At 44.0% G+C, this 27,053-nt stretch overlaps 1 protein-coding gene across 1 annotated transcript in view; it reads right to left on the reverse strand.

Moving 5' to 3' along the window:
• Positions 1-27,053, reverse strand: part of PODN (podocan) — a 34,039-nt gene that overhangs the window by 6,653 nt on the left and 333 nt on the right. The window contains exons 2-8 of the mRNA XM_084848260.1: positions 24,319-24,587; positions 23,432-23,525; positions 19,703-19,767; positions 15,921-16,030; positions 11,795-11,951; positions 10,845-10,960; positions 7,638-8,295 (exon numbers count right to left, since the gene is read on the reverse strand). Coding sequence (XP_084704386.1) covers positions 7,638-8,295; positions 10,845-10,960; positions 11,795-11,951; positions 15,921-16,030; positions 19,703-19,767; positions 23,432-23,525; positions 24,319-24,582 — 1,464 coding nt within the window. The 5' untranslated portion in view covers positions 24,583-24,587. The remainder of the gene's footprint in view (positions 1-7,637; positions 8,296-10,844; positions 10,961-11,794; positions 11,952-15,920; positions 16,031-19,702; positions 19,768-23,431; positions 23,526-24,318; positions 24,588-27,053) is intronic.

Consider the following 27,053-nt stretch of genomic DNA (forward strand, 5'->3'; position numbering starts at 1 on the left):
GGATTCACTGCGCCACTGAAATAGGAGCCATCAGCCTCCCCTGAAAAGGGATTCTTCTTTTCTGAAGTGTATTCCATCACTGTTGATTCAGGCTAGAAAAGGCTGATCCTTGAAAAGACTGTTGTGGCAAGAGATAATCAGCAGACTGGAGAACCAGCCAGAAATTCAAGATCTCACACAAAGATTATTCAAGATTTTGGCTTTGGAAAAATAGAGCTGGAAATTGTTTCTGGGCAAAACTGCACTTTGACCAGCTTCTGCTTGAATATGCCTTTTGGCCACTTTTGCGTTTGGTCCCAACTGGAACCAAGAAAAGCAGAGTCAGTTAAAAGGCAAAATAAATAATAGGAAAACCCATGGCACATATTTAAGCCAGGATCCATTTATTTGCTATTTCTAGCCTGTCTCATCTGAGGCAAGCAACAATATATGTGCCTATTAAATAGCTAGTTTTTATTTTTAGAATGCAAGCCCACAGGCAGGGTTTGTTCTTTTAACTGAACTATTTGTACCTAGAGCCTAGTGTTTAACAACATCAGCATTATTATTGTCACTATCATAAAATATATATGAAAGCCCTCCTCACTCCCATACCATTTTAACCTAAGTTATGGAAAACCATACCAACTTCCAAGAGAAGCTCAGGTTTCAAACCTGGTGGAACAATAGAATTTAATAGCTGTGAAGCAGCTACCTGAAGGCCTCTTCACATGGTCCTGGTTGTCTGAACTTAATACCAAAGAGACATTCTCAATAGATCTTTATGGGAGAGTAATCTAAGAAATCAGCGCAAATGCTGGAGTGCTGACAGAATGAGGTCCCACATAGGGATGTTGGAGAAATCCGCAATGGATTCAAATGAGTTCAGATTTCTATGAATCTGACCTGTGGATTCCACAGCGGACCGGCTTTTTCTGAATCGCATGGATTCTGCAGACTTGTTTACCATTTTTTTATTTGGGGGTGGGCAGAGTTGCAGAAGTGCTCATTTTCAAAGATCAATGAAATTCTCATTGCACTAATGTGCAATTGCAAACTGGAACAAAAGACACCTCACAATCCACGAATCACAGACGGAACAGACAGATATAACAAAATTCGTACATCCCTACTCCCACAGGCCATCCTGTCTCAGGTAAGAGAATCTCCAGTTACATTCTGCACCACCTGACACTTTCATACTGTTATCGAATGCATCCTGATACAAAGAACATAGCAGCCAAGGCCAGCCTCAGTTTTGAGTCAGTTTTCCTTCCTTTCCCCAGCGTCTTTCACTGCCAGCAGCAACCCCAGCACTTACTGGCCTCCTCCAGAATCAACAGGAATGTTGCAGGGGGGAACCTCCAAGATGGCATCAAGCATATGCACTGCACATGAGTGTCCTAGAACTGTTGCTCTAAGTGCAGCATCATTTTGTAAAAGATAGCATCACTTGGAGCAACTACTTTAGATAACCTATGCATAACACTCATGCCCAGAACCATCTTTGAACAACATCATCCACCACCACCTCAAGAGATACTCAGACTCAGGTTAGGACTTAGTGGTGATATATTTTGAACAAAATTACACAAGACACACACAGACACTGCTTGAAACAGCCAATCATTTGAGGATCTGAAGGCATGAGGCCTGACAGAGACAAACTGATGATCCAAACTATAGCATAGTGGGCTGTCTTTAGACATTTCACTAGCTCTGCTCCCATCACCCAGGAATCTAAGCAAATTCATTTTTGTAAACAAATGATTTCAAAGCAAGTTGGTTCTCAAACATTCATAACATTCCTTAGACTCCCCCCCCCCAAGTGCTTCATTATTTTGACTCCAAAATATCTGATTGATTAAAATGAAGTGGGCTAGGGTTAGTTTTCCACAAAATTCTATTTAGGCAGTAAAAGAAAGGGCAAGATAACAGTGATAGCTAATGTGGAATATTAGTCTTTATCGTGGATCTTTTGTCTGCCAGTACAGAATGTGATAGTCCTTGTCTCTTTTCTGTTTGACCTTGAACTTGCCTTGAGAATTAAGGGTCACTTTAATTAAAGCCTTGGTTTTTGGCTTACAGAAAATGTTAGTGCTATTGTCTACACATTTGTTGTTTATTCGGTCAGTCACTTCCGACTCTTCATGACTTCATGGACCAGCCCACGCCAGAGCTTCCTGTCGGCCATCGCCACCCCCAGCTCCCCCCAGGTCGAGTCTGTCACCTCCAGAATATCATCCATCCATCTTGCCCTTGGTCGGCCCCTCTTCCTTTTGCCTTCCACTTTCCCTAGCATCAGCATCTTCTCCAGGGTATCCTGTCTACACATATTCCTGTTCAAATGTGCACTATTGGAGCACCTGAACAAGTCTTCCTGTTGATTTTTTTCTGGCAGCCATGGGACTAGAACTCAGGACGTTCAGGTCCAGGCTAGAAACCTTTTCTGCTCAATCATCTTAGGAGCAACTTCCCCAGTTCTCAATTAGTTTGTGACATTAGCTTGACTGGCTCTTAGCACTGCATTCCAGGTGGCTCTAAGCCCTCTATGTGGAACCCACCCAGTTCCTGAACATTTTGCACCTTATTCAGGACTCCCCATTGCCTATCCTGGCATCTTAGATCTGCTTAGTCCTACTTTTATCACTAGTGCTCTCTAGCCTAGAATTCCACCCTATATAGCAGCATACTTCTCCAGAATTCGGCCCCTGCTCAAACCTGCTTGACCAAAGCATTGCCTTGCTTTTGTAGCTGATGCCTGGTTGGATCCTCTAAAACTGACTCAGTCTCTGGACAACACTTTGGTGGAATGCTGTCCATTGCCTAGTAGGCTCATAATACTGGCCTGCCTTCCTAATCCATATCTGCACAATTAAATGAACAGGCTTTTGAGCCAGCTAGCAGCCTCCCCTTCATGGATCACTGAAGCCTCCACTTCATGGATCCCCTTCATGGATCACTGCCTTGTTGTGGCGAAGGGGCTTGCGTAACTCACTGAAGCCATAAGCTATGCCGTGCAGGGCCACCCAAGACGGACAGCTCATGGCGGAGAGTTCTGACAAAATGTGGTCCACTGGAGAAGGAAATGGCAACCCACTCCAGTATTCTTGCCAAGAAAACCCCATGGAACATATCACAAGGCTAAAAGAGATGAGGCCGGAATATGAGCCCCTCAGGTCGGAAGGTGTCCAATATACTACTGGGGAAGAGCAGAGGGTATTTCCAAGTAGCGCCAGAAAGAGTGAAGCGGCTGGGCCAAAGCCGAAAGGACACTCAGCTGCGGATGTGTCTGGTGGTGAAAAGAAAATCCGATGCTGTAAAGAACAATATTGTTTAGGAACCTGGAATGTCAGATCAATGAATCAAGGTAAGCTGGAGGTGGTCAAACATGAGATGGCAAGATTGAACATCGACATCTTGGGAATCAGCGAACTAAAATGGACAGGCATGGGCGAATTTAATTCAGGTGACCATCATATCTACTACTGTGGGCAAGAATCCCTTAGAAGAAATGGAGTAGCACTCATAGTCAACAAAAGGGTGGGAAAAGCAGTACTGGGGTACAATCTTAAAAATGATAGAATGATCTCAGTACGAATCCAAGGCAAACCATTCAACATCACAGTAATTCAAGTCTATGCCCCAACCACTGATGCCGAAGAAGCTGAGGTTGATCGGTTCTATGAAGACCTACAACACCTTCTAGAACTAACACCAAAAAAAGATGTCCTCTTCATCATAGGGGATTGGAATGCTAAAGTAGGAAGTCAAGAAATCACCGGGATAACAGGCAGGCATGGCCTTGGTGTACAAAATGAAGCAGGACAAAAGCTAATAGAGCTTTGCCAAGAGAACACGCTGATCATAGCAAACACTCTTTTCCAACAGCACAAGAGACGACTCTACACATGGACATCACCAGATGGTCAATATCGAAATCAGATTGATTATGTACTTTGCAGCCAAAGATGGAGAAGCTCCATACATTCAGTAAAAACAAGACCTGGAGCTGACTGTGGCTCAGATCATGAGCTGCTTCTTGCAAAATTTCGGCTTAAATTGAAGAACGTAAGGAAAACCACTAAACCATTCAGGTATGACCTAAATCATATCCCTTATGAATATACAGTGGAGGTGAGGAATAGATTTCAGGGATTAGACCTGATAGACAGAGTGCCTGAGGAACTATGGACGGAGGTCCGTAACATTGTTCAGGAGGCAGCAACGAAATCCATCCCAAAGAAAAAGAAATGCAAGAGAGCCAAGTGGCTGTCTGATGAGGCTTTACAAGTAGCTGAGGAAAGAAGGGAAGTGAAAAGCAAGGGAGAAAGGGGAAGATATATCCAACTGAATGCAGAGTTCCAGAGAATAGCAAGGAGAGACAAGAAGGCCTTCTTAAATGAACAATGCAAAGAAATCGAGAAAACAACAGAATGGGAAAGGCTAGAGATGTCTTCAAGAAAACTGGAGATCTCAAGGGAACGTTTTGTGCAAAGACGGGCATGATAAAGGACAAAGAAGGCAGGGACCTAATAGAAGCAGATGAGATTAAGAAGAGGTGGCAAGAATACACAGAAGAACTATACAGGAAAGATCTGAATGTCCCTGATAGCCATGATAGTGCGGTCACTGAACTTGAGCCGGACATCCTAGAGAGTGAAGTCAAGTAGGCCTTAGGAAGCATTAGTAACAACAAAGCTAGTGGAGATGACAGTATTCCAGCTGAGCTATTTAAAATCCTAAAAGATGATGCTGTTAAAGTGCTGCATTCAATATGCCAACAAATTTGGAACACTCAACATGGCCGCAAAACTGGAAAAGGTCAGTTTACATTCCAGTTCCAAAGAAGGGCAACGCCAAAGAGTGTTCAAATTACCACACAATTGCGCTCATTTCACATGCCAGCAGGGTGATGCTCAAAATCCTACAAGCTAGGCTTCAGCAGTATGCGAACCGAGAACTACCAGAAGTACAAGCTGGGTTTCGAAGAGGCAGAGGAACTAGGGATCAAATCGCCAACATTCACTGCATCATGGAGAAAGCAAGGGAATTCCAGAAAAACGTCTATTTCTGCTTCATTGACTACGCTAAAGCCTTTGATTGTGTGGATCACAACAAACTCTGGCAAATCTTAAAGTGATGGGAGTACCAGACCACCTTACCTGTCTCCTGAGAAACCTGTACGAGGGTCAAGAAGCAAAAGTAAGAACCAGACATGGAACAACCGATTGGTTCAAAACTGGGAAAGGAGTACGACAAGGCTGCATATTGTCACCCTGCTTATTTAACTTATATGCAGAGTACATCATGAGAAATGCTGGGTTGGATGAATCAGAGGTCGGAATTAAGATTGCTGGGAGAATTATCAACAACCTCCGATATGCAGACGATACCACCCTAATGGCAGAAAGCGAAGAGGATCTCAAGAGCCTCTTGTTGAGGGTGAAAGAGGAGAGTGCAAAAGCTGGTTTGAAACTCAACATTAAAAAAACTAAGATCATGGCATCTGGCCCCATCACTTCCTGGCATATAGAAGCGGAAGAAGTGGAAGCAGTGACAGATTTTACTTTCTTGGGCTCCAAGATCACCACAGACGGTGACTGTAGCCATGAAATTAAAAGACGCTTGCTCCTTGGGAGGAAAGCTATGGCAAACCTAGACAGCATAGTAAGAAGCAGAGACATCACCTTGCCGACAAAGGTCCGTCTAATCAAAGCTATGGTTTTCCCAGTAGTAATGTATGGCTGTGAAAGCTGGACTATAAGGAAGGCTGAGCGCCGAAGAATTGATGCTTTCGAACTGTGGTGCTGGAGAAGACTCTTACGAGTCCCCTGGCCTGCAAGGAGGTCAAATCAGTCAATCCTAAAGGAAATCAACCCTGAGTACTCATTGGAAGGACAGATACTGAAGCTGAAGCTCCAATATTTTGGCCACCTAATGCGAAGAGAAAACTCCCTGGAAAAGACCCTGATGCTGGGAAAGACTGAAGGCAAAAGGAGAAGGGGACGGCAGAGGATGAGATGGCTAGATAGCATCACCGATGCAATGAATATGAACTTGAGCACGCTCCGGGAGAGAGCGCAGGACAGGAAGGCCTGGAGCGCTATGGTCCATGGGGTCATGAAGAGTCGGACACGACTGAATGACTGAACAACAACAACAAGCAGCCTCCAGATATCTTAATTGGTCTGGCAAGGCCAAGCTCATGTGGAACCATTCTAACACCGAAATGACAGCATGGAATATCCAGGTTGAAGAACTTTCAAAAACATAATTCTTGTGCATACATGATTAGCACATGTAAAGAAACCTGCTGTACATACTGACATTAAAATTTCCATAGATCTGGGTGGGCGGGGAGGGGGGAGACAAACATTGTGTATAAAACAGCACATCAACAATTGGACCAGGTAACGATGGAACTTCAGAGTGAATGCAATTGTCTGGACTTCTAAGGTTAAAAGCTACACACTGCGGATTAGGTTGAAACATACAGGATGTATATACTTGAATGCATATTCTGTTTGTTAACAGCATTTATGATTATTCTCCAAGATCAGACATCCAGATTAGATCTAAAGAACGCCATCACTGTTGAAAGTGCAGCACAATTCCATAAGCAAGAACAAAATGCCTTTGGAAATGTTATTTTTATTTATGCAAAAAAAAAAATATTTTTATTTATGAAAAATAATAATTTAATGAACCCAATTTTAGAACTAAGGAATCAAAATATGATATCCTTTCAACATTTAGAAAATTTCCTTTAAATTTGAATATTTTTGTGGGGACTAAAATTGAAGATGTTCAAAACCATTGCAAATGGGTTTGTAGAAATCTAAGTTGTTCTGACTGGTTTTCAACATTGATATGCTTTCACTGGAGACTTGCATGCTGTACATTAATGAACTTCATCTGTGTCAAAAGCTACTGCCAAATCAAATAGCTTTTGTACAATGATACCACCAGTACACCTTGTATAACGTTTTGGTATACTCAGAATTTGTTATGGCTTGTCCAAAGTAGGTAGGCTGATCTGAGGTGCACAAATAGGGGACATAAATTTCCCAATTCCATGCATGCATGGTGCTTACCTTGATCCAGAGAGTCACAAGCTCAGCTGAAAACTGGGTATCCACTCCTGCCCATTGCTTCAGTTCCACATTTTAATTACTTGGAAAAACACATTTGCATGCAAGCATATCATTGCCTCATAAAAAAAAAAACTGGAACTCTTTCAATTAGTTTTCAAAATTCTATCATACAATACCAACTATTTGCCTCTTTATCGTTTTTTTGCATCTCAACACACCTTATGCTCCATTATTTCTCTCTCTTTGCCTGTCAGTACTATCCGTGGGTCTCGCTTGCCCCAGGCTCCCAGATTCTGGTGGTGAAATAACAACATTCCACATCCAACTTTTTCATAAGCACACTTGCATAATTCCTTAACTTTGCCAAATCTATTCTAGCTGTAGAAGTTGAATTTCCTTGCTACAGAATTTGTTGGTCTGTTTATTTTTCCCATGGCTATGTCTATCCAAAAGTGCACATAATAACAAGGCTGGCTGGGAAATGCTGGGAGTTGTAGGCCTTTTTTTCTGTCTAAACATGCATAGGATTCTGCCCTTAGATACTTAAGAATGTGTTTTTACCTTGAGACTTGTGAGATCCCTCCATGAGCCACTGTGAATTGAACTGACTTTCAGTTTGTTGTTACTCAGATACAGCTCCTGCAGCTTTGACATTCCAGATAATGTGCCCCTGGGAATGGAGCTGATCTCATTCACTTTCAGCTTCAGGTTTTGCAGGTTCTTTGGGAAGCCATATGGCATGGTGTGAAGGTTATTGCCTGAAAGATCCAAGGACTTCAGTAGCCTCAGCTTACGGAAGGCGTCCCGATGAATCTGTGTGCTGGTGACCTTGTTGTAACTCAGGTTTAATTCCTCCATAAAATAAGTGGTAGCAAAATCATTCCTGTTGATTTCTGAGATCTGGTTGTGAAGAATCATAAGAGTTTTCACCCGCCTGGGCAACCCACTGGGGATCTTTTCCAGCTGGTTGTTGTATAAATGGACCGTGTGCAACTTCTTCAGGCCCTGGAAAGCCAGCGGGTGGATCCCACGGGCCTTCAGTTTATTATTGTGAAGTAGTAAGTATTCCAGGTTCTTGATCTGCGTCAAGACACCCCTGCCAATCGATTTAATTGCATTCTTCTCTAGGTGGAGGAGGACGATGTTCCGTGGTAGGCCACTTGGGATTTGGGAAAGATTATTGCTGGACAAATCCAGGTACTCAAGGCTTGAGAGTTTCCTTGGAAAAACAAAAGCAATGCTCCCAATTAGAATATAAAAAAAAAACAATAATGGAAATATATAAGGCTGTTTAGCCTCTTGCTTTGTATTTTCTGCCCATTGAACTGAGAAATCAGTGTGACATGATGAGAGGACCCTCACTCCTGCTTTACGGCCAGACTGGCGAGCAGGTGTTTAAGAAACATATGGTGATCCGATTTTGCCCTTAATTAGCAGGACTGGAAAAAAGTTTGCATTATGAGGGATTAAACACTATTAGGCTTGATGGTTTAGTATCAGGAAGATCCTTAGAATTCACACTGGATGCTTCTGGATAGATAGGACTTCTATCGCTAACAGTTAAAAGGCATTGTGCAGCTATTCCATCTTTTCTTCCTTAATGGATTTTGGGGAGGGGCGTAGGAAAAAAAGATGAAAGAAGTGGTGGGAAAACACAGGAGGGCTACAAATGGTCTGCCTCATTCACAGAATTTCCTCTGTAAAATTATGTGAAAACGACAAACTGTTTGCACAATAAAAACCTCATCTGGAAGCACCCCTACGCAGTCACTCTCTAGGTCCAGTCGCTATACAAGTATTTATTTTATGTATTCATTTGTTTGGATTCAAACTTAATTGCACTTGGGGGAGACCCAAGTTATTTAAGTTAATCATTACTAACATGTCCCATTTATTTCAATGGGTCTACTCTAACCATGACTGTTACGAAGTCTTTTGAGTGAACAGTACTGACTCCATTTTGAGACGCAGCCAAAATGCCAGGCGTCTTCATACCCAGCCTCAGCAAAGATGGGAGAAAGGCACAGGAATAGGGTCAAGAGCATCATGTCAGACTAGATCAAGCAATTCAGTTTCCAATGGGCTTCTTAAAATGCATTCCCCAAAGGCAAAGGTGGGGGTAAAAATTCAGCAAAACATAAATGTGCTGGATAGCAAGAGTGATATCTGGTAAGTTACCTAGATGGTGTCTCCACGACAATGGAAGGAGACAGAAGGAGTGGCTTACCCACATTTTTCAAGGAGCCGGTTTTGGTCTGGGCAGGGCAGGGCTCCACTAGCGAGTGCATCGCACCATTCTAAATTGCTTCACAGAACATACTTCCGGGTGGGGGTTGGGGGTTGGAGTGAACATCATCTGACTGGCAGGGGCTACTCAACCAATAAGAGAGGCTCCCCCCCGGCTCTCCCCCTTTCTCCTTCTTCTTAATTACAAGCCTCGTTGAGCACAATGGGAGTTACTTCTGAATAGACACTAATTGGTTTGTGCTGGGAAAGACACACAGGGAAAACACAGGGATGGGAAACCAGCCCCAATCTAACCTGATGCTGCTAGGAACAAAGGTGTGAATTAGTTACTTCTGATGCATTCAGGGGACAAAACTCATTGACCAGAAGAGGAGTTACTGAGTAGTCACACTTATGTTTGTGCTGGGAAAGACACACAGGAAAAACCAGCCCGCTTTCTAACCCGATGGTGCACAGGATCACTGTAACGAAGGTGTGAATTAATTACTTCCGAAGGCAATACACCAAACAGTGGAGAATCACAGCTTGGTAAAGCGCTTTACAGCCTTTCGGGAATTCATGCTTTAAAATGTGCTATTTCGATTGAGGGAGATCTCTGTAAATTCTGAAGTGCACATTCAGGGGACAAGCCTCATGGAGCACAATGGGAGTTACTTCCAAGTAGACACTACTTGGTGTGTGCTGGGAAACACAGGGGCGGGAAACACCCCTTGACCGGTATCATGGTGAAAGGCACACCCCTGGGCAGGTCTAGCATACCCAAGGTAAATGCAGGAGTTGGGGCATACAACTATGCTGCGGAGAACCCGACTTAAGGAAAAGAATCAGACTTTAAGCTCGGGGTGTGTGTGATGTATTAGGCAAAAAAATAGCATCACACCTGTGCACTCCCACCTCCCTTTACTTGTCTGCTGTCATGAAAGGCTTCTAGAGTTTGTTAAATCAGTTTCCTATTATATCCAAACTGGAAAACTGTGGTTTAATCTGCAACTCGGATACGAAACCAGAATCTGATCCTGGGTGTTGGGTGGGGGAAGGGGGGCAATGAGAGACTGGTGGGGAGGGTGCTTTGGGGATTGGGGAGGGGGGTATTTTCCAAGTTACGAATTGGGTCAGAAAATGGACTGAGTTGGATTATTTCAAAGGCAAGTGGGGGCAAGCTTCCTGTCTCTAGTAAGTAGAGGAAATTTTATGTTTCCATGAGATTGGAGTTGTTCATGTTAAGGTCTTCATGTGTTGACAAATTCTTAATAAAGTAGAAGCCAGTATAAGAAACATGACTGCATATGAGACCCTAATCCTAATGTATGTTTATGTGGAAGTAAGTCCTACTGTTTTGACTGAGGCTTACTCTAAGTGTGTATAGAACTGCAGCCTTCATATCTGGATTGAGATCTTTGCCATATAGACCTACTGGATGACAACTGTTATTGTAATACCAAGGAAAAATATAGCCATGTAAATCTGCATAGCTACTACTACGCACAGCTGACATCCACTAAAGAAGGTTGACAAGCTCACCAGAAGGTTTCATTGTTCATCCCCTCATTTGTCAGTTTGTTGTTCTGCAAATACAGTTCTCGAAGTCCAGAGAGCTCAACAAAGGCTCCTTGGGGAATCTTCTCCAATTTGTTATTCTGCCATAAGAGAGGAAACAGAAGATGAGCCAGTTCATCCTAACATCACAGTCCTCAAAGTACAAGGCGGAGATCTCCAAGGTGGCACACGCAATGTCTAGGGGAGGCCAGAACAAAAGCTGTCTATTCTCCTAAGGCAGGTGTAGGCAACCCAATGCCCTCCAGATATTTTGGACTACAAATCCCATCAACACTGACCACACTGGTTGGGGCTGATGGGAGCCATAGTTCAAAACTTCTGTGGGATGCCAGGTTGCATACCCCTGACCGAAGGTGTACAGATTTTGAAGACCTGCTGTGGGAGGAAAATAGCCTTGCCCCCTTGTTTTTCTGGCAACTGGTATCAAAAGCAAGCAGTAAACCACCACCACCAGGGTCTTTTTCCCCCATTGGCTGATGGCAACTCCAGCAAGGAACAGAGCCTTCTCTGATCTGGCATTCATACAGTGGAATGCCCTTCCACAGCAGATCTGCTTTGCCACTTCCTAAGTAAAGACAACTGTTGGGTGGAAGATGTTGTTTGACTCTGTTATATCCAGTCTGCCGCTGGCTGGTGGTGTTATTTCACTACTGATGCTGTTTTTTTTAATTGAGCTCTATTAGACGTGCTGTTTTTTATTGTTTTTATTCATCTTAATTTTATGAATCATATTTGTCACTTTGGATACCTTTAGGCAGAGTGTGTAAGCTATACATAGGATAGAGATAGATAGATAGATAGATAGATAGATAGATAATCCAAAAGAATCAGCTCTGCAAAAGCCTGCACTTCTGACATGGAGAGAGACTCAATCCCATACCATAGGGAAAGAACAAATGAAATTGACATCTTACCTTTAGGTGCAATTTATATAGCGCTGGTGGCAGATTCTTTGGAACATATTTTAAGAAATTGCTGGACATAATCAAAACCTCCACATTGTCAGAACCATTGAACATGCTCTCAGGTAACCCCGCATCTTCAAGTTTATTGTTGTGAAGGTAGACTGACCTACCAAAAAGAAAGAAAAAAGAGACTAGGTTTCAGAGTTTCTCTGCTGGTCAGGAACATATATTTATTTCTTTGTTACATTTATATCCTGCTTTTTCCTCCAAGGAGCCCAAGGTGGTGTACATGACCCTCCTCCTCCTCTCCATTTTATCCTCACAACAACCCTGTGAGGAAGGTTAGGCTGAGAGTCAATGACTAGCCCCAAGTCACCCAGTGAGCTTCATGGCTAAGTGGGGACTTGAACCCAGGTCCCCCACCCCCCAGTCCCAGTCCAACCCTCTAACCACTACACCACACTGGCTTACCACAAGATACCAAAATATCTCATCTTTGGTTGTGGTAGCAGCTAGGCTTTTGCCATGTCTCAGACAGTGACCAGAGACCTGACTTTTACTGGGAGCAAAAGCAGCGAATATATGAAGAGGTCCACTCCAAGTAATTCCTTCCTGGATAGCTGTAGTCCATGCACACAGTTAAAAGAGCACAAGTCAAGAACCCTTTGGTCATCTGCAAACCCTCCCCTCATATAGGGCCATTCACTGAAGCTCTCTCTGCTGGAGGATGGCTTTCAGACAGTCAGGTGGTGTAGCAGCCATATCGGGGGTCAGACTAAGTAGCCTCATGCAGTCTCATGCTTCATGTTCTTGCTGAGCTCTTTCTCCCTTGAATATATTGTTGTAAGCTGACGAGACACAGGAATTCCTTATCTTGTCAAAGGTCATACAATTGTATATCTTGTTCTGTGCTGTTCTCTTCTGTTCTCTCCTTATCATGGCTACCCTATAACCCAGTTCTTGTATTATAAACAATAGTGCTAGGAGAAGAAATGTTGAGGACTGCAACCCCACGCGGGAGGGGGAGGAGGAGCCGTTTCATATGTGTCACAATGTCTATAAAAACAATGTGCTGATGTATTTCGGGGCTTCTGGCTCTTTGGAAATGATTCCAGCCTTAAGCCCGCGTGTTAAATAAAGAATCTCTTTTTCCTTCACTCCGTGGTCTCTCTGCCCCTGAGTTCTGCAACAGTGGTAAGCAGAGACAGTCCAAGTTTCCCCAGCCTGCTCTTCCTGCTAATACTGCATTTTAAAGAGCTCTAGAATAACCCTCCCCCGCCCCCCACCTCATTTTTTAAAAATGCATTTTATCCTGCCCTTCTTCCAAGGAGCTGAGGAGAACATACAAGTCCCCACATCAACCCTGTGAGTTAAGTTAGGCGCAGAGAGAGAGAGAGAGAGAGAAAGAGAGAGAGAGACTGGTCCATTGTCACACACACAGTGAGCTTTGTGGCTGAATGGGCATTTAAACCCAGGCCTCTTTGGTCCAAGTCCAATACTGACACACTGGTATAGTATGGCAAACTTTGCAAGTGATGCTACATCACTTTCAAATGAAAAGTTTGAGGGCTTGTTGTATGCACATTGGGATATGTCTTTACTAATTTGAGCTTAGATTCAGTAACTTTTCATTAACATTAGCAATGATTGTGCACTACACTACATTATAATGTAAGAAAATGTGTAGTAGTCCTGTATGGTAGATTTAATGGCATGCATTATTGCCAAACTAGACATAAATGTGGTAATTCTGTGTGCTTAAACACGGAACAGCACCAATCATATAGAAAGAGGGCAGGAACGATTTTAACAGCAAAGAGGTGCATGGGTGAAGGCTTATCCGCCTGAGCCCCCTTTCCAGACTGCTTTTTGACCAGCTGAGGTACCTTCCAGTACCGGAGATCTCCTGAGGAGACAAGTGCTGGGGAGGGGGGGAGGGGGATGGCTCAGTGATAGAGCACCAGCTTTGCAGGCAGAAGGTCCCAGGTTTGATCCCTGGTACCTCCAGGTAAGGCTGGGAAAGAATCCTGCCTGAAACTTTGCAAAGCCATTACCAGTCAGGGTCAATAATATTGGGCTAGATGGACCATTGTTCTGACTCGGTATATTCCTATATTCCTAAGTGAAGTGGTGGAGAAGTAAGCTGTAGGCGAGGGGAAGGGTCTCTTCACCAGTGCACTTCTTTCACTGTCAGAAAAAGACCCTCACCCCCCTCTTTCCATGGGATTGGGGCAGTTCTGCATGCATGTAAACGTATGGAATACGTTTCCATGTAAATGTTTCCATGCATGTAAATGTATGGACCTGTCGTCATCATGTCTAGTTTGGCTTCTTTAGGGTTTTATGGTCTCTTTGGCTCATTTCTTCCTTCCAGCCCACTGATGCTGTCAGCTCAAGGCAGGCCGTCCTTTGATTTAAACTGGTATTCTTGCAGCTGCTGTGTGGTTTGCACTTCCAAATATTTATCTTTCAGAGAGACTCACACTGTTATGCAAGGAAAGCCTGAGAGCAAACACTCAACAGTGGGGAACGCAGGCACTGGACTCTGGCATTTACACTGGGAAACGAATAGAGTGCTCTTCAATATTTGAGGAGAACTTTGGAAACACACATACTTTTCCTTTCAGGTGACATAGAGCACTTAGAATTGTGGTGGGTTTGAATGTGGGGTTCTTTGAAACCCTACTCTGCCATGAAATTCACTGCATAATCTTGGTCAAGTTACTGCCTCTCAGCCTCGCTAACCTTCCAGAGTCGCTATTTATTTATTTATTTATTGCATTTATACCCCGCCTTTTTTCCTCTTGCAAGGAACCCAAGGCGGCTTACATGATCCTCCTCCTCTCCCTTTTATCCTCACAACAACAACCCTGTGAGGTAGGTTGGGCTGAGAGTCTGTGACTGGCCCAAAGTCACCCAGTGAGCTTCCATGGCCGAGTGGGGACTAGAACCCGGATCTCTGGGCTCCCAGTCCAACACTCTAGCCACTACGCCACACTGGCTATGTGGCTAAAAGGCTGCTCTGAGTTCGTCTGAGGAAGGGTAGGATATACGTTTATCAAATACATGAAATATGCAAGTTTGCACGAATTTGGCCTAAAGAAGGAGACTTGTTTGCACAATTAGGGTGCCCCTGCTTGTCCCATTGGGCCTGCAGAAGAAAGAGGAGAGGGAGAAAATTAACTGCTGAAACATTTATTAGCAGTGTACCAAACAAACATCTCCAGAGTTTGGTCTTTGGCGGGCAGGTTCTTGGCTATGTTAGTGCATGTTCCTTCTGCTACACAGAGCCTATGAGAGAAGTATGGCTTTAGAGACCTGGCCAACAACTCATTTATGTGGTCCATCTTTTGAACTGAGCAAGTGCTGAAGGGCCAGGAACATTGGATCCTCCTCCTGGCTCACTCATGCCAAGAGCCAAAGCAGCAGCAAAGAGCTCTTTAACACCCTGTTCCTCCCCAGTGGGAGCAGCAGCAGACAGTTCAGAAGCCCCCCTTCCCTTATTATGTTGCTCAGCCACACACTCACATTTGCCGGCATCTCAGCTCATGCATGGGAGTTAATGGGAGAGCATGGCCTGCAATTTTCACAGAGAAGGGGAATGGAAAGAGAGTTTTGCCTTTGTTTCTCTTTGCGGCTGATGTGTATATTAGGAGAGCTTTGGGATCAAGGTGGACACAGATGGGAAATCCAAGTGGCTGGGCTGAGCCCCCAGGTCACGTTGTCTGTCCTTGTCTTAGAAACAGACTGATGACTGCAGCTCTTAGCCACCCTTCTGGAAGTATGGCTGCTAGCCCCACCTGCCCATGAGGTCTCATCCCACTTTCTTACTTCTGCTGGCCCAGTAGAATGTCTGACCATGAAAAAAATGCCCCAAACTGAAGGTGATCTCAACTTCTCGGAACAGTTGTCATCTGCATGCAAGCAAGCAACATCCAACAGAAGCCACCACTATTAATTTGTCTGGATCCCTCCCAAGATAAACAATTCTCTTTCTCCAAGTATTATTTGTAAGCCACAAGAGGATTTACTGAACCATCGCTTTTTTCCATTCACCACTGAAGCAGTGATACATCCTTCCTCCCTTTTGCCTCTTAACACCCCCTCCCCCGTTTTTTTTTTTTTTTTTTTTTACCTCAAGTTTGGCTTGTGTCCAAACGTGAGATCATAAATCTTAGTGAGGTTATTGGCTGCAAAATCAGCACTGATCAAGGTCCTGGGGAGGAATTTTGGAGCCGCTGTGAGCTGGAAAACAAACATGGTGTCAGAGGAGATCACTGCAAATGTTGTTGTTGTTGGGGGGGGGGTGTTAGTGTGTGTGTATTAATAATAGGGGGAAAGTGGATTCAGAAAGGAAATACATTTCATGTTATGTTTATAATTCTTTTCAGAAATAATTCAATACCATTTCCTGGTAAAGTCCCAAGAGAAAACAAGAGTGCATGACAGGGTCCTTCTGAACTATAATTTCACTATCTCTGGCAGAATGCAATATAAATAGACCACAATGTTTCTGAAAGTACTTCTCACACTACCTTTTAAAGCCATGGGCACACTTTATGAACCATACCCTCATCTGCTGGCATGTGGGAACGTAATGAGAGAATTATGCTTATTATTCAACATTTATTTAATGGCAGTTGTAAACTGAGCATTGTACGGAACACAGGAATAGCGTGAAATGAAGGGAATTAAATTCCCTATAGGGAAAGTGCTTCTAATATGAATTTGCTTACAAGAACTTCAATGTATGTTTTTCAAATGGGGTTTCTTTACAAAATTTGTAATTATGGAGCCCATTGCGTTTAGGATTTTAATAAAAGCAACTGTGCAGTATTGCATTTGATAAGGTAACTTAAGATCATTGCCTTAAAAAGGAGTTTATTTTTTAAATGTTCTTCAAAATCTAATTGCAAAATTAACATTTGAAGATATTCACTAGGCTCTATACATTATGTGAGTTAAGTACTGTTATTCAAAGTTGTATATAATTCCTTCTATTGCTAATGTTCGGGTCTGAGTGCTGATACTTATTACGAAGCCAAAATAGCATCACCCCATGCCAAGAGAATGGTATCAGGAGGCTTGGAGGAACCCTGAAGTTTGCAGAAGTAGAAAAATTCTTGTGGGGGAAAAAGGGAAGGGGGAACACCCCCAGAATAACCCAATGACACTGAAAGTGCTCAGTGGACACATAATGTTGACTGACTGTTCCAGGGTAAAATGGGAAAACTGGGTGGGAAGGGGAATGGAATGGAGTGCCATGGCTGGCTGGCTTGCACCCTGCACAGAGGCACTCCATACTGCAACATTTTGTTGCAAGTTCCACTTGTAATATTATTAACCACAAAATATTAAGTTTCCTTGAATGAATTTGAGATTTCTATTATAGAGATTTTCTCTTTCATTTAGCATGGGTACACATTCTTTATCACCAAGCCTTATCTACAGTTCTCTGGTCAAAGCTACGTAAGGGCTCACCTATGTAAGGGTTCACCTGATACTGAATTAGCTCCAGCCTATCCCTGTCCTCCTACTGAAGGCAAGTTTTGGTTACGGCATCTCCCACTGCATACTGTACCTCAGTGTCCTAGTTCTCAGGATGTTTGCCCTGGTTCTGAACATGCAACACTAGCAAGCTATTTTAAACATGTCAGTAACATCTTTAAAACTGTTTTGCTTTTATTATATGAACACCCTTTTCTTTTGAGGCAGCAGCAGCAACAGGAAAGGTCAATGAGTATTTTATCACATACAGGGGAAAAACTGGACAGAAATGTTCTGGAATATTAGTCACAGCCTGGCTTGTGTCCCTCTTTTATGGAGCTGCTCACTGCCAAAACTGTTACATGGAAAATTGCTGTAAATGGGAGGAAAGAGCATGATGTTACTGGGAGAAGCACTCAAGGCACCTCAGCCACAATAGGGTGACTTTGTTTGAAAAGTCAGTGGAGTTACTGCAGCTTACCATGTAGCCCACCCAGATGCTCCATTTTCAACTACACGAGCCTTCCCCAGTGCCCTCCAAATGTATTGGACTGCAAATCCCAGCATTCCTAGCCAGCATGGGCCTACGGGAGTTGCAGTCCAACACATCTGGAGGGCACCAGCTTAGGGAAGGCTGAACTAGGCCTAACTGTCCTAGGCCTAACTAGGCCCTAACTGTGGGGTGCTATGGAGAAGGGAAGCTTCCTAGAATTGCGCAGCTGTAAATCCTGGACTCTGCATAGGTATGGACACCTGTACAGATACCAAACCTCTACAAAATGTGCCTGGGACAAGGAGAGTGGCAGGGGAGTGTCCAGGCAGGTGGAATGGGATTGCATTTCTTTCTTTATTTGCAATGTTTATTGGTCGCTCTATAACAAGCAGTTCCCGGGGCAGATTACAGATTAAAACAAAAATATCAAGGAAACGGCTCAATACACCAAAAGCATTTAAGGACTCCTCCCAACACACAGTGAGTTCTGCTGCAAGGAGGATTTCCATGGTTCCACAACTCCACCATGATGCAGACTGGTTACGTGCTGGCTACGAGCTGATGTGCAGTCAAGTCATATAACTCGGGGAAGAGTTCACCAGCAACTAGTAGAACATTTGCTTTGCTACAGTTAACTTATTTTCAGGTTCTAGTATAATATACCATATGACCCCCCATCCCCCGTTATTCTCACCCCTGCTGCTAAACTGGGAGCCCCTGCGCAAATACGTTTGCCATTCCTTTCTATTAAGGCAGCAGTTTTGCTCCCTCCCTTGAAGTGAAAGAAGAAAGTTTTGTGGCTGAGAAGCTCCAGGACTCCCCAAAACTGCAGTGACTGTTGAACGCTTATTTGAGTCCACAGTTAAAAACCCAAAGATTTAGGTGCCTTTGGTTTGGGCCTACAGCTACCTAAGTGAAAATGATGGCATTTACTGGATGGATTTATCCACCCAAACTTATGTACCAAATTTATGACTCAGCTTCCAATGGAGAGCCTCAAAGAGAAGAACAGAATTAGACATTAAACACAATGACAATCACATTGAAACCTGATAGTAAAATCTCAGGTTTTTGGTTTGTGACCTGCCCCTTCCAGAAACAAACGTTTTCGCTCATTTTGGGGCTTGCCCGAGGAAGTGCTATATCGCAGCTGTGCACAGACCAGGGCCAGCGGGGCTGGGCCCACAGACTGGGGCCTGGTGGGGCTGGCTGCACGTGCAAGGCCCCAATTGGATCTAACCCAATATCAGCAAAGCAAATTTCAAGCAAAATGAGGTCCTTCTAAAAACAAAAAAAAGACATACTGCCTACTAAACATATGGCAGAACAGTTTGGAGAACTGCCTCAGGAAAAGGCTACTATATATGTGCACACAACAGCGATCTTGCATTGTGGCTACATAAGCAGCTGTGTGTAAAGATATATACCATTTTTATCAGTGCTAAATGGATCATATATATGAAAAAAGCCTTCAGTTTGGTTTTTTAACATTTCTTTCATCTTTCCAAGGAATAGTCGTGTACCATATAACTCCTTAAATCTAGTAATATTAATGGCCACTGTCATGCAACATCGTGGAACTATTACGTACAGCCTGCCATGACCCCCGATTACATCTTACCTCCTTAGACACAACACTATAAGCCCATTGGATGCAGTTATGAAACAAACCGCCCTTCATGATGAAGGTACTTGTCAACTGTTTTTCTCCCAGCCTTGCCCAACCTGGTGCACTCTGGATGTGTTGGGCTACAAATCCTATCACCTCCAGCCACTTATGTCAATATGTTAGACAACAACTCCCATAATACCACATCATTGGCCATGCTGGTCGGGGATTATGGCAGGTGTAGTCCAACACATCTGGAGGGCACCAGGTTGGGAGATAATATAAACACATTCAAACAGCAGCTCTTACAACTATCACGTTTGCTTACCTGATTATTTGCAAGATACAGATAATTCAGGTTCTCCAGCTGATCAAATGCTTCCTCTGGAAGTCCTTCAAATAACAGAAATATTTTGACAATCAGTACGCCATAGGAAAGGGGCCCCTATGAAGGACTTTTATATCCTGAAGGAGTTGTCTGTAAATAAATGTGTTTTCTTTAAAAACAACTAGAAATATGTCAGATTTGTATCGTATTTGATTTATTTTTGCTTACACAGGTTGCTTACATCTAAACAGCTACTTTAGACATACCCAAGGGCTTGGGCCTGCCCAGTGGTATTTCTCTCTCGCTTGCTCGCTCTTCTCCTTCGGTTGTTGTTGTTGCTGCTGCTGCTAGCACTTCCCTGTCCTAGATCACAAACAGCTTTTCAAGTCCCCTCACTTTCAAAAGCGGTTTCCCATGTGGCCTGGGGAGATGCAGTCTTCATAAAGCACAAAGCCAAAGCCCTCTCAGGCACATAAAACTAATTGTGTGGGTCGTTGGATCACATTCATTGTGTGTGGTGTTAGTGTATGCAAAGAAAAGCACAAACTAGTCATTACAAAAGCTGTGAGTTAGCAATGCAAAGATTTGGCCTTTAGGAATGGGACATTCAGGACAGGATGCTGCATAGCGGGGTGCTGAACCTCCCTAGGGATGTCAGAGAATTCCACCACAGATCTCGGTGAGGCCGAATGCCAGTGCATTCGGCCCCCCGAAATCCGTGGCGGAACGAAGCCCCCCACCCCCCCACCCCACGAAATGGGCCCGGAATGGAGCACCTACCTGCTGCCGTCCGCGCTGCATTGCGAATGGCGGCCGCATCTGCGGCCGCCATTCGCTTCTTCCATATAGCCGTGATAGGCTACGTAAATACTTATGTGGCCTATCACGGCTAACGCAGGGATGCCATTTGAGTCCCTGTGGAAGCCGTGATAGGCTGCGTAAGTATTCATGTAGCCTATCATGGCAAAAAAAAGGGAACGCAAATGACGGCGGCCGCCATTTGCGTTCCCTTTTTTTTTGTTGGCCGTAATAGGCTATGTAAATATTTACGTAACCTTTCACAGCAAAAAAAAAAGGGAACGCAAATGGCAGCTGCCGTAGCTGCCACCATTTGCGTTTGCTGTGTTTTTTTTTTTTGCCATGATAGGCTACGCAAATATTTACATAGCCTATTACGGCAAAATACAGGGACGCAAATGGCAGCGGCTACAGCAGCCGCCATTTGCATCCCTGGAGGCTGCCCAGTGGCTGGATGTCTGGTTGCGGGCGGCCCCAGCCGGCGGCTCTGTGGAATGTCCACAGAGCGGAGCCGGCCGGAGAGAATTTTGGGGGGAGGGACAGAGCGCCTCCCTCCCACTGTGAATGTCACCCTTTGAAAAGCTAAGTGACTTTCATACATCCCTACCTTCAGCCCAAGGGCCAAATTCCATTTCAGAGAAGCTTGGGGGCCACATTCCAGTGGTAGGCGGGGCCAAAAGAGGACAGCGCCAAAGGCAAAGGGGGAGGTCCCAGATACTCCAAATTTCAGCATATTTTAGCTTAAAGCTCTTATTGTCAGTAACTAAAGCTTAGGAGAGGCATTTCAACCTTCTATAATGGCAGTGTGGGGGGGGACACCTTGGAAAGCTGAACTGGGACCCCACGCGGGCTGGATTTGGCTTGCAGGCCTGAAGTTCAATGCCCCTGCAGCATACAGCAGGGTGATGTAGGCTGCATCTGAGGCGAATATTTGTATCGATCTGCTTAATAAGGGTACTGTTGTTTTCTTTTAAATGTAGCATTTTTCATTATTCTCTAAAGGGCAACACCAAGCTTTCACTATTTAACAAAACGTGTATAAAACCAAAACCACACATTTACACCATCAGTCAACCAAAGGCATCCTGCTCCCTTAAACCAGGGGTAGGTATACTTCAGGCTTTGACTGCGTTCTCATGATCGTGGAGGTAAAAGAAGTCATTGTGGCTTCTCACCCTGCTCCCGTGTGTGCCGAGCATGCACTGGTTGTTTACAGAACTACCTGCACCACAGCGCAGGTTGGCCTGTCGTCCGAACCCAGCACACGGCATGGCAGGGTGGCTTCGTCCCCACCCTACAACCCATGATGCGCAGTAGGGGTTGTAGGGTGTGTATGAAGTTATCCCTGCTGCGGCATGCCCTGGGTTTGGATGACACACCAACCTGCGCTGCAGCGCGGGTAATTATGTAAACAACCGGCATGCACACATCACGCAGAGGGGTGGGGAAGTCATGATGGCTCCTTTTACCCACACCGTCATGTGAACCCACACTTTGTTTCTTATTAGGATGCCAAAGTCAAGCAGCTGGAGCCAGCTGCAAAATATTGGTGGAGTGGGGGACACATACACTTACATTGCAATCCCATATCTGTCTTCTCAGAAGAAAGTCCTATTGAGTTAAATGGGACTTGGATGCAAATATGTACAGGACCAAAGGAAGTGGGTGCCTCTGAACATATGGGCAGCCCATGAATTTGTTTTCAGTCCTAGCATTGAGCTCACATTAAAAACCCAAATCCATTCCTGTTCTCCCCGCTCCCCATCATGAACGTCTTTATTTTTCACTGAGAAGAGGAAAGCAGAGTTTTGGTGTTGCACAATTAACAGAGTTAATTGTTAACAGAGTTTTGGTGTTGCACACAGTTAAACAATGGAGTCCTTCAGAAAACTTTGCCAGTCTACTGCTAATCACCCAGAGATCTATTGGTAAATCCCTATCAACCTTCTGCCAGCCTCTGCCTTAAACAGCCTCTACTCATTATCTCTTGTTGCCCCTACATGTAGAACTTACTCCCTGAGTCCCTTAACATGTAAGCAGGACTCTCACTCTCTGTTCCTTCAAATCCCTCGTCAAAATCCACTTTTCTTTGTGGCCTTTGGCTTATCCTTTCAATCTTCATCCTCAGTTCAAAATACAAGCAAAGGCATGTGCCTGCCTTCTTCTTTACCTGCCCTTTTCTCTCTCCCTCCCCCCTCTCTCTCCTAGGTCCTTCGCTAGGTCCCACATTGATAACATAAAAGGTTTATTAAATTGGGATATATACTGGGAACTCCTTGGTAGGGCTCTGAATGCAGGTCTGCAGCAGGGTTTCTCCTACTCCAGGAGAAGTGTGGGTTGGGAGAATCTAGAGTCTGGACAGTTCTTATGGGAACTTGTTGTTCAGTTGTTAAGTCGTGTCCAACTCTTCGTGACCCCATGGACCATAGGCCTTCCTGTCCTCCGCTCTCTCCCAGAGTGTGCTCAATCAAGTTCATTCACTGTGCTAGAATACAAGATACGTCCAACATTCTCTATAAGCTCAGCCTAGTTGGCTATTATTTTTTATGTTATTTATTCAAAATATTTATAGACCATCTTTCAGGCCAGGAGCAGTCCCAAGGTGGAATATAACAATAAAAAGCATATAATAAAATTCATAATGAAACAATACGGTAATAAAAATAGTTCCACAAAACAACAAACACCAGCATAAGACAGAACCTACAACACAATTGCAGCCATAACCCAGTCTGATAAAGACATAATCAGGAGAAGGCCAGAGTAAAGCAATAAGTTTTCAGGGCCTTCTTAAAAGCCTGTAATGATAGGGCTTAGCAGACCCCTGATGGCAACTTATTCCAGAGGTGTGGGGCCATTGAAGTAAAGGCTCCACACCTCTGGAATAATTGTATCCATTTTCTGAAGCAATCCTGGGTTTTTCCAGCTTACCTTTGGAAGTGAGTCTGTTGTTTTGCAAGTTAAGCGTTTCTAGCCTGTAAAGACGTGCTAGCTCTTCTGGAAAGATTTCTTCTATCTGGTTGTTCTGGAGGAAGAGAAAAGCTGGATCAGGAGCTGGAGGCACTAGGGGAAATTCCCCCTTGAAACAAAAGGGCACTCCCACCTGGATCTGAATGACTAGAATGCTTATTCTCTTAAATGGGCTTGTGGGGTTGCACAGTCCAGCCCTCTGCCCTGCTTGTCTTGTACAGGATGCTGCTACATCTGCTTTGCAGCACAGGCCTTTGCTTGCACTGCAACAGACAGGGAAGCCAAGATAGGATCAGGCAAATTACACGGACCACGATCTAAAAGACTTTAGGTGCACCCAAGAGGTTGGGAATACCCATTTGATTTATTATGTATTTTGATGATGATGATGATGACGATGATGATTCCTTTTGAACAGCAGGTACCCATGTTCCATCACAAACTGCTTTGGAAACTTCCTTCAGCGTAAAAATAAAGAGATGTCATGGGTGGCTGTTATATGTAAGGCCAAGCATTCCTGAAGCATGTGGACTAGTCATACAGTCCTTTGGATGCAGACCATAATGGATTTGGAAGTTTGGAAGGTTATAAAATGTGTTTAATTAATTAAATTTCTATCCCGTCTTTCCGCCAAAATAGATCCTGCCTGATAATAGCTCCTCTTCACTATGAATAGTACAGTCCTCTAAAAGCATCTAGCTCACACTGCACTCTGCCACAAATAGGCCATCAGTGCCTTTCCTTTAGCCAGTCTTGACAATCCCGTTACAGGTCTTGCATTGCAGAAATACTACAGGCAGCTACAAGGCAACAGGGAGCTTGACCCCACTTGCTTAGGTTTTGTATACCTGTAAGGAAAGGTGGCTTGTCAATTCTGGTACATCTATGGGAAATTCTTTCAGCGAAAACCCTCCACAATCCACAATCCCTTCTGGGTTGCAAGTGCATTTTTTAGGACAATCTGATGCCAAGAAATTACGTTCCAGATCGATTAGTTCAGATGATGTGTCCGGGAATTCATTGCTGTCTTCTTTCTTCTGACCTTGAATCCTGCTGGAGCCCCACACTAACAGCCACAGCACGGGAAACAGAGGTCTGCACTTCAGGTACATTTTCACTGAAACCAAGGAAAAATTTCAGTGAGTTGGGGATTGTTGCCAACTCTTTTTAAAATAAAGATTGGCACAAACCTTTACAATGGCACAAAGTAACATGGAAGTTTGAAAAATCAAGTTGGTATGCCTCATTCACTATCACACATTAAATATCAAGTGCTCAGAAGGGTGGCTTAACCACTGTGGTGTAGTGGCTAAAGCACTGGACTGGGAGCTGGGAGATCAGGGTTCTAGTCCCCACTCGGCCATGGAAGCTCACTGGGTGACTTTGGGCCAGTCACTGCCAATCAGCCCAACCTACCTCACAGGGTTGTTGTTGTGAGGATAAAATGGAGAGGAGGAGGATTATGTACGCTGCCTTGGGTTCCTTAAGGAGGAAAAAAGGCAGCATATAAATGTAATAAATAAATACCTACGAAGATGTGTAAAACCAAGTAGCTGCTTAGCCGCCTCCTTTTCCCAAGCAGGCAACCAGACACAACAGAGGAATGAGCTTCCTTTCCTTAGTAGCTGTGCAAAACCTCCCATGCCCCTCCTGAAATTAAGTCTGTAACTAAGCCTAAGCATGTGTAATGGAAACAATCACATATTGTTTCCCTATTTGCTCCTGCCCTGCCTCCTCTCCCCTCCCCTTCCAATTTTAGATTGTAAGCTCCTTGGAGAAAGGACGTGTTCTCTTCCACCAGGGGATTGGGAAATTGTGGCCCTCCAGATGCTGGACTACAACTCCCACCACCAGTGATCTTTGGCCATGCTGGCTAGGGCTGATCGGAGTTGGTGTCCAATGAGTTCCCTACTGTACTTTGTAAAGTGCTATGCACACTGGTGGCACCATGATATAGTGGCTATGTCATCGTTAACATCAATCAACCTATAAAAACTAAGTGAGGCACGGTATCCCTACCATCTACTGAATCTGCTCACCCTGCCTACAGACCCTCCACCATGTGCACAAACCCCTGCCTCATTCATCTTTTCTAGGTAACGGGGACAGTTATGCTAGAGCAATTATTTTAGTTCAGATGTGGCTACCTGAAGCCTTTTTAATGCCCCCCCACCCCCTTTACTGGAGTTTGGAGAGTTTTTCACAACATTTAACTGCTATCTGTTAACAAAATGGCTATGTGAGGCAGGCAAGAGCTACTCCACATTGCACCACCGCGATATAAACAGATTTTTGAAGGCAAAATGTTGCATGCAGGTAATACCGAAAGCCAATGCTAATTAGGATGAATCAGGCCAAAATCATGGACACACTTCCTAAGAATCAAGTCACATGCAAAAGAGTGAATAAACATGCCTATGCTATAGGTGCTATTTTTGCTTTTGAATAAAGAATGGGGGGCAAAAAACATTTTTGCCTCAAATCACAAGGTAAACATGTGGCAGAGCAAGTACTTAAGCCAAGTCTCTTGATCCCCAAGTTTATGCTCCACATAACTGAGTTTCCCTAAAGAGCAGCACAAAATTTTGTTCTGGCGTCAGCCTCAAGAAACAGATCCAAGCTATTTGTGGTCTACAACCCAATTTCTATCATCAAACCTTAAATGACTTCCTTTCCTGGGACTGCAACACCCACTACCGTGTATCTCCTTGGCATGCTGGGGTCTTATAGTTTGTTTTTTAAAAATAGTTGAATGGCATAAAGGGCTAATCATACATATTTCTGACCATGTCAGATGAAGATTTGATGTAACCGCATTCACTTCAAAGCAGGGGCACCTCCTTCTACCATAGATGCAATTTTCTGGAGTAATAAGTCAAATGAATGGAGTAAAGATTTAGGGGTTGGTTCTATATACACATACACGCATGCATACACACCAGAGTTTTGCCTGATTCACTACACTACTAAGTTAGAAGACTCACATGCTACTGACATCTCTCCCTCTCCTTTGAAGCAATTCTGGTACCATAGACAGACACTTGGGATAAATAAATATCTGCTGCTTTTTGCAGAGAAGGCAGTAAAACCAAGGAAGCTATTCTGATTTCTTTTTCAGTTCAAATAAAATTTGAACACATTTTGTTATGAGGGGTTTTGTGTTTGTTTTAACACTCAGCTGCTACATAAAGTGCCTTTTTCAAAACTTGTCATTTTGCCTTGGCCTCATGATCTCAAGTCTGTGCAAAGGCCTCTCACCAAAGTTTGGCTCAGATCCTGCAACATCAAGTACAACCAAGTACAGCAGGAAATATGTATAAGATTTCTTCTGTTAAAGTGGCTACAGCATTCTAGTTTTCTTTCAGGGTCCAGAACAGCAGCCTCTGCCTCTTAAGTCCAGCATTGTTCCACAGGGGTGTGGGATGGGAAAGAGGAATGATATACCTAGAAGCATTAGGAACTTTCAGGAATTGTTAAAAATATCCCTCAGGGAAAATAAGCAATTAGGCATGCATAGTGTGTGTGTGTGTGGCACATGTAAATGAAACCATGGTAAATGGTCCCAGTACCTACAGCTCTCTGC

This window comes from Heloderma suspectum, chromosome 4, assembly GCF_057233095.1.
Source record: "Heloderma suspectum isolate Gila_16-S chromosome 4, 16-S_ref, whole genome shotgun sequence".
Taxonomy (NCBI): domain Eukaryota; kingdom Metazoa; phylum Chordata; class Lepidosauria; order Squamata; family Helodermatidae; genus Heloderma; species Heloderma suspectum.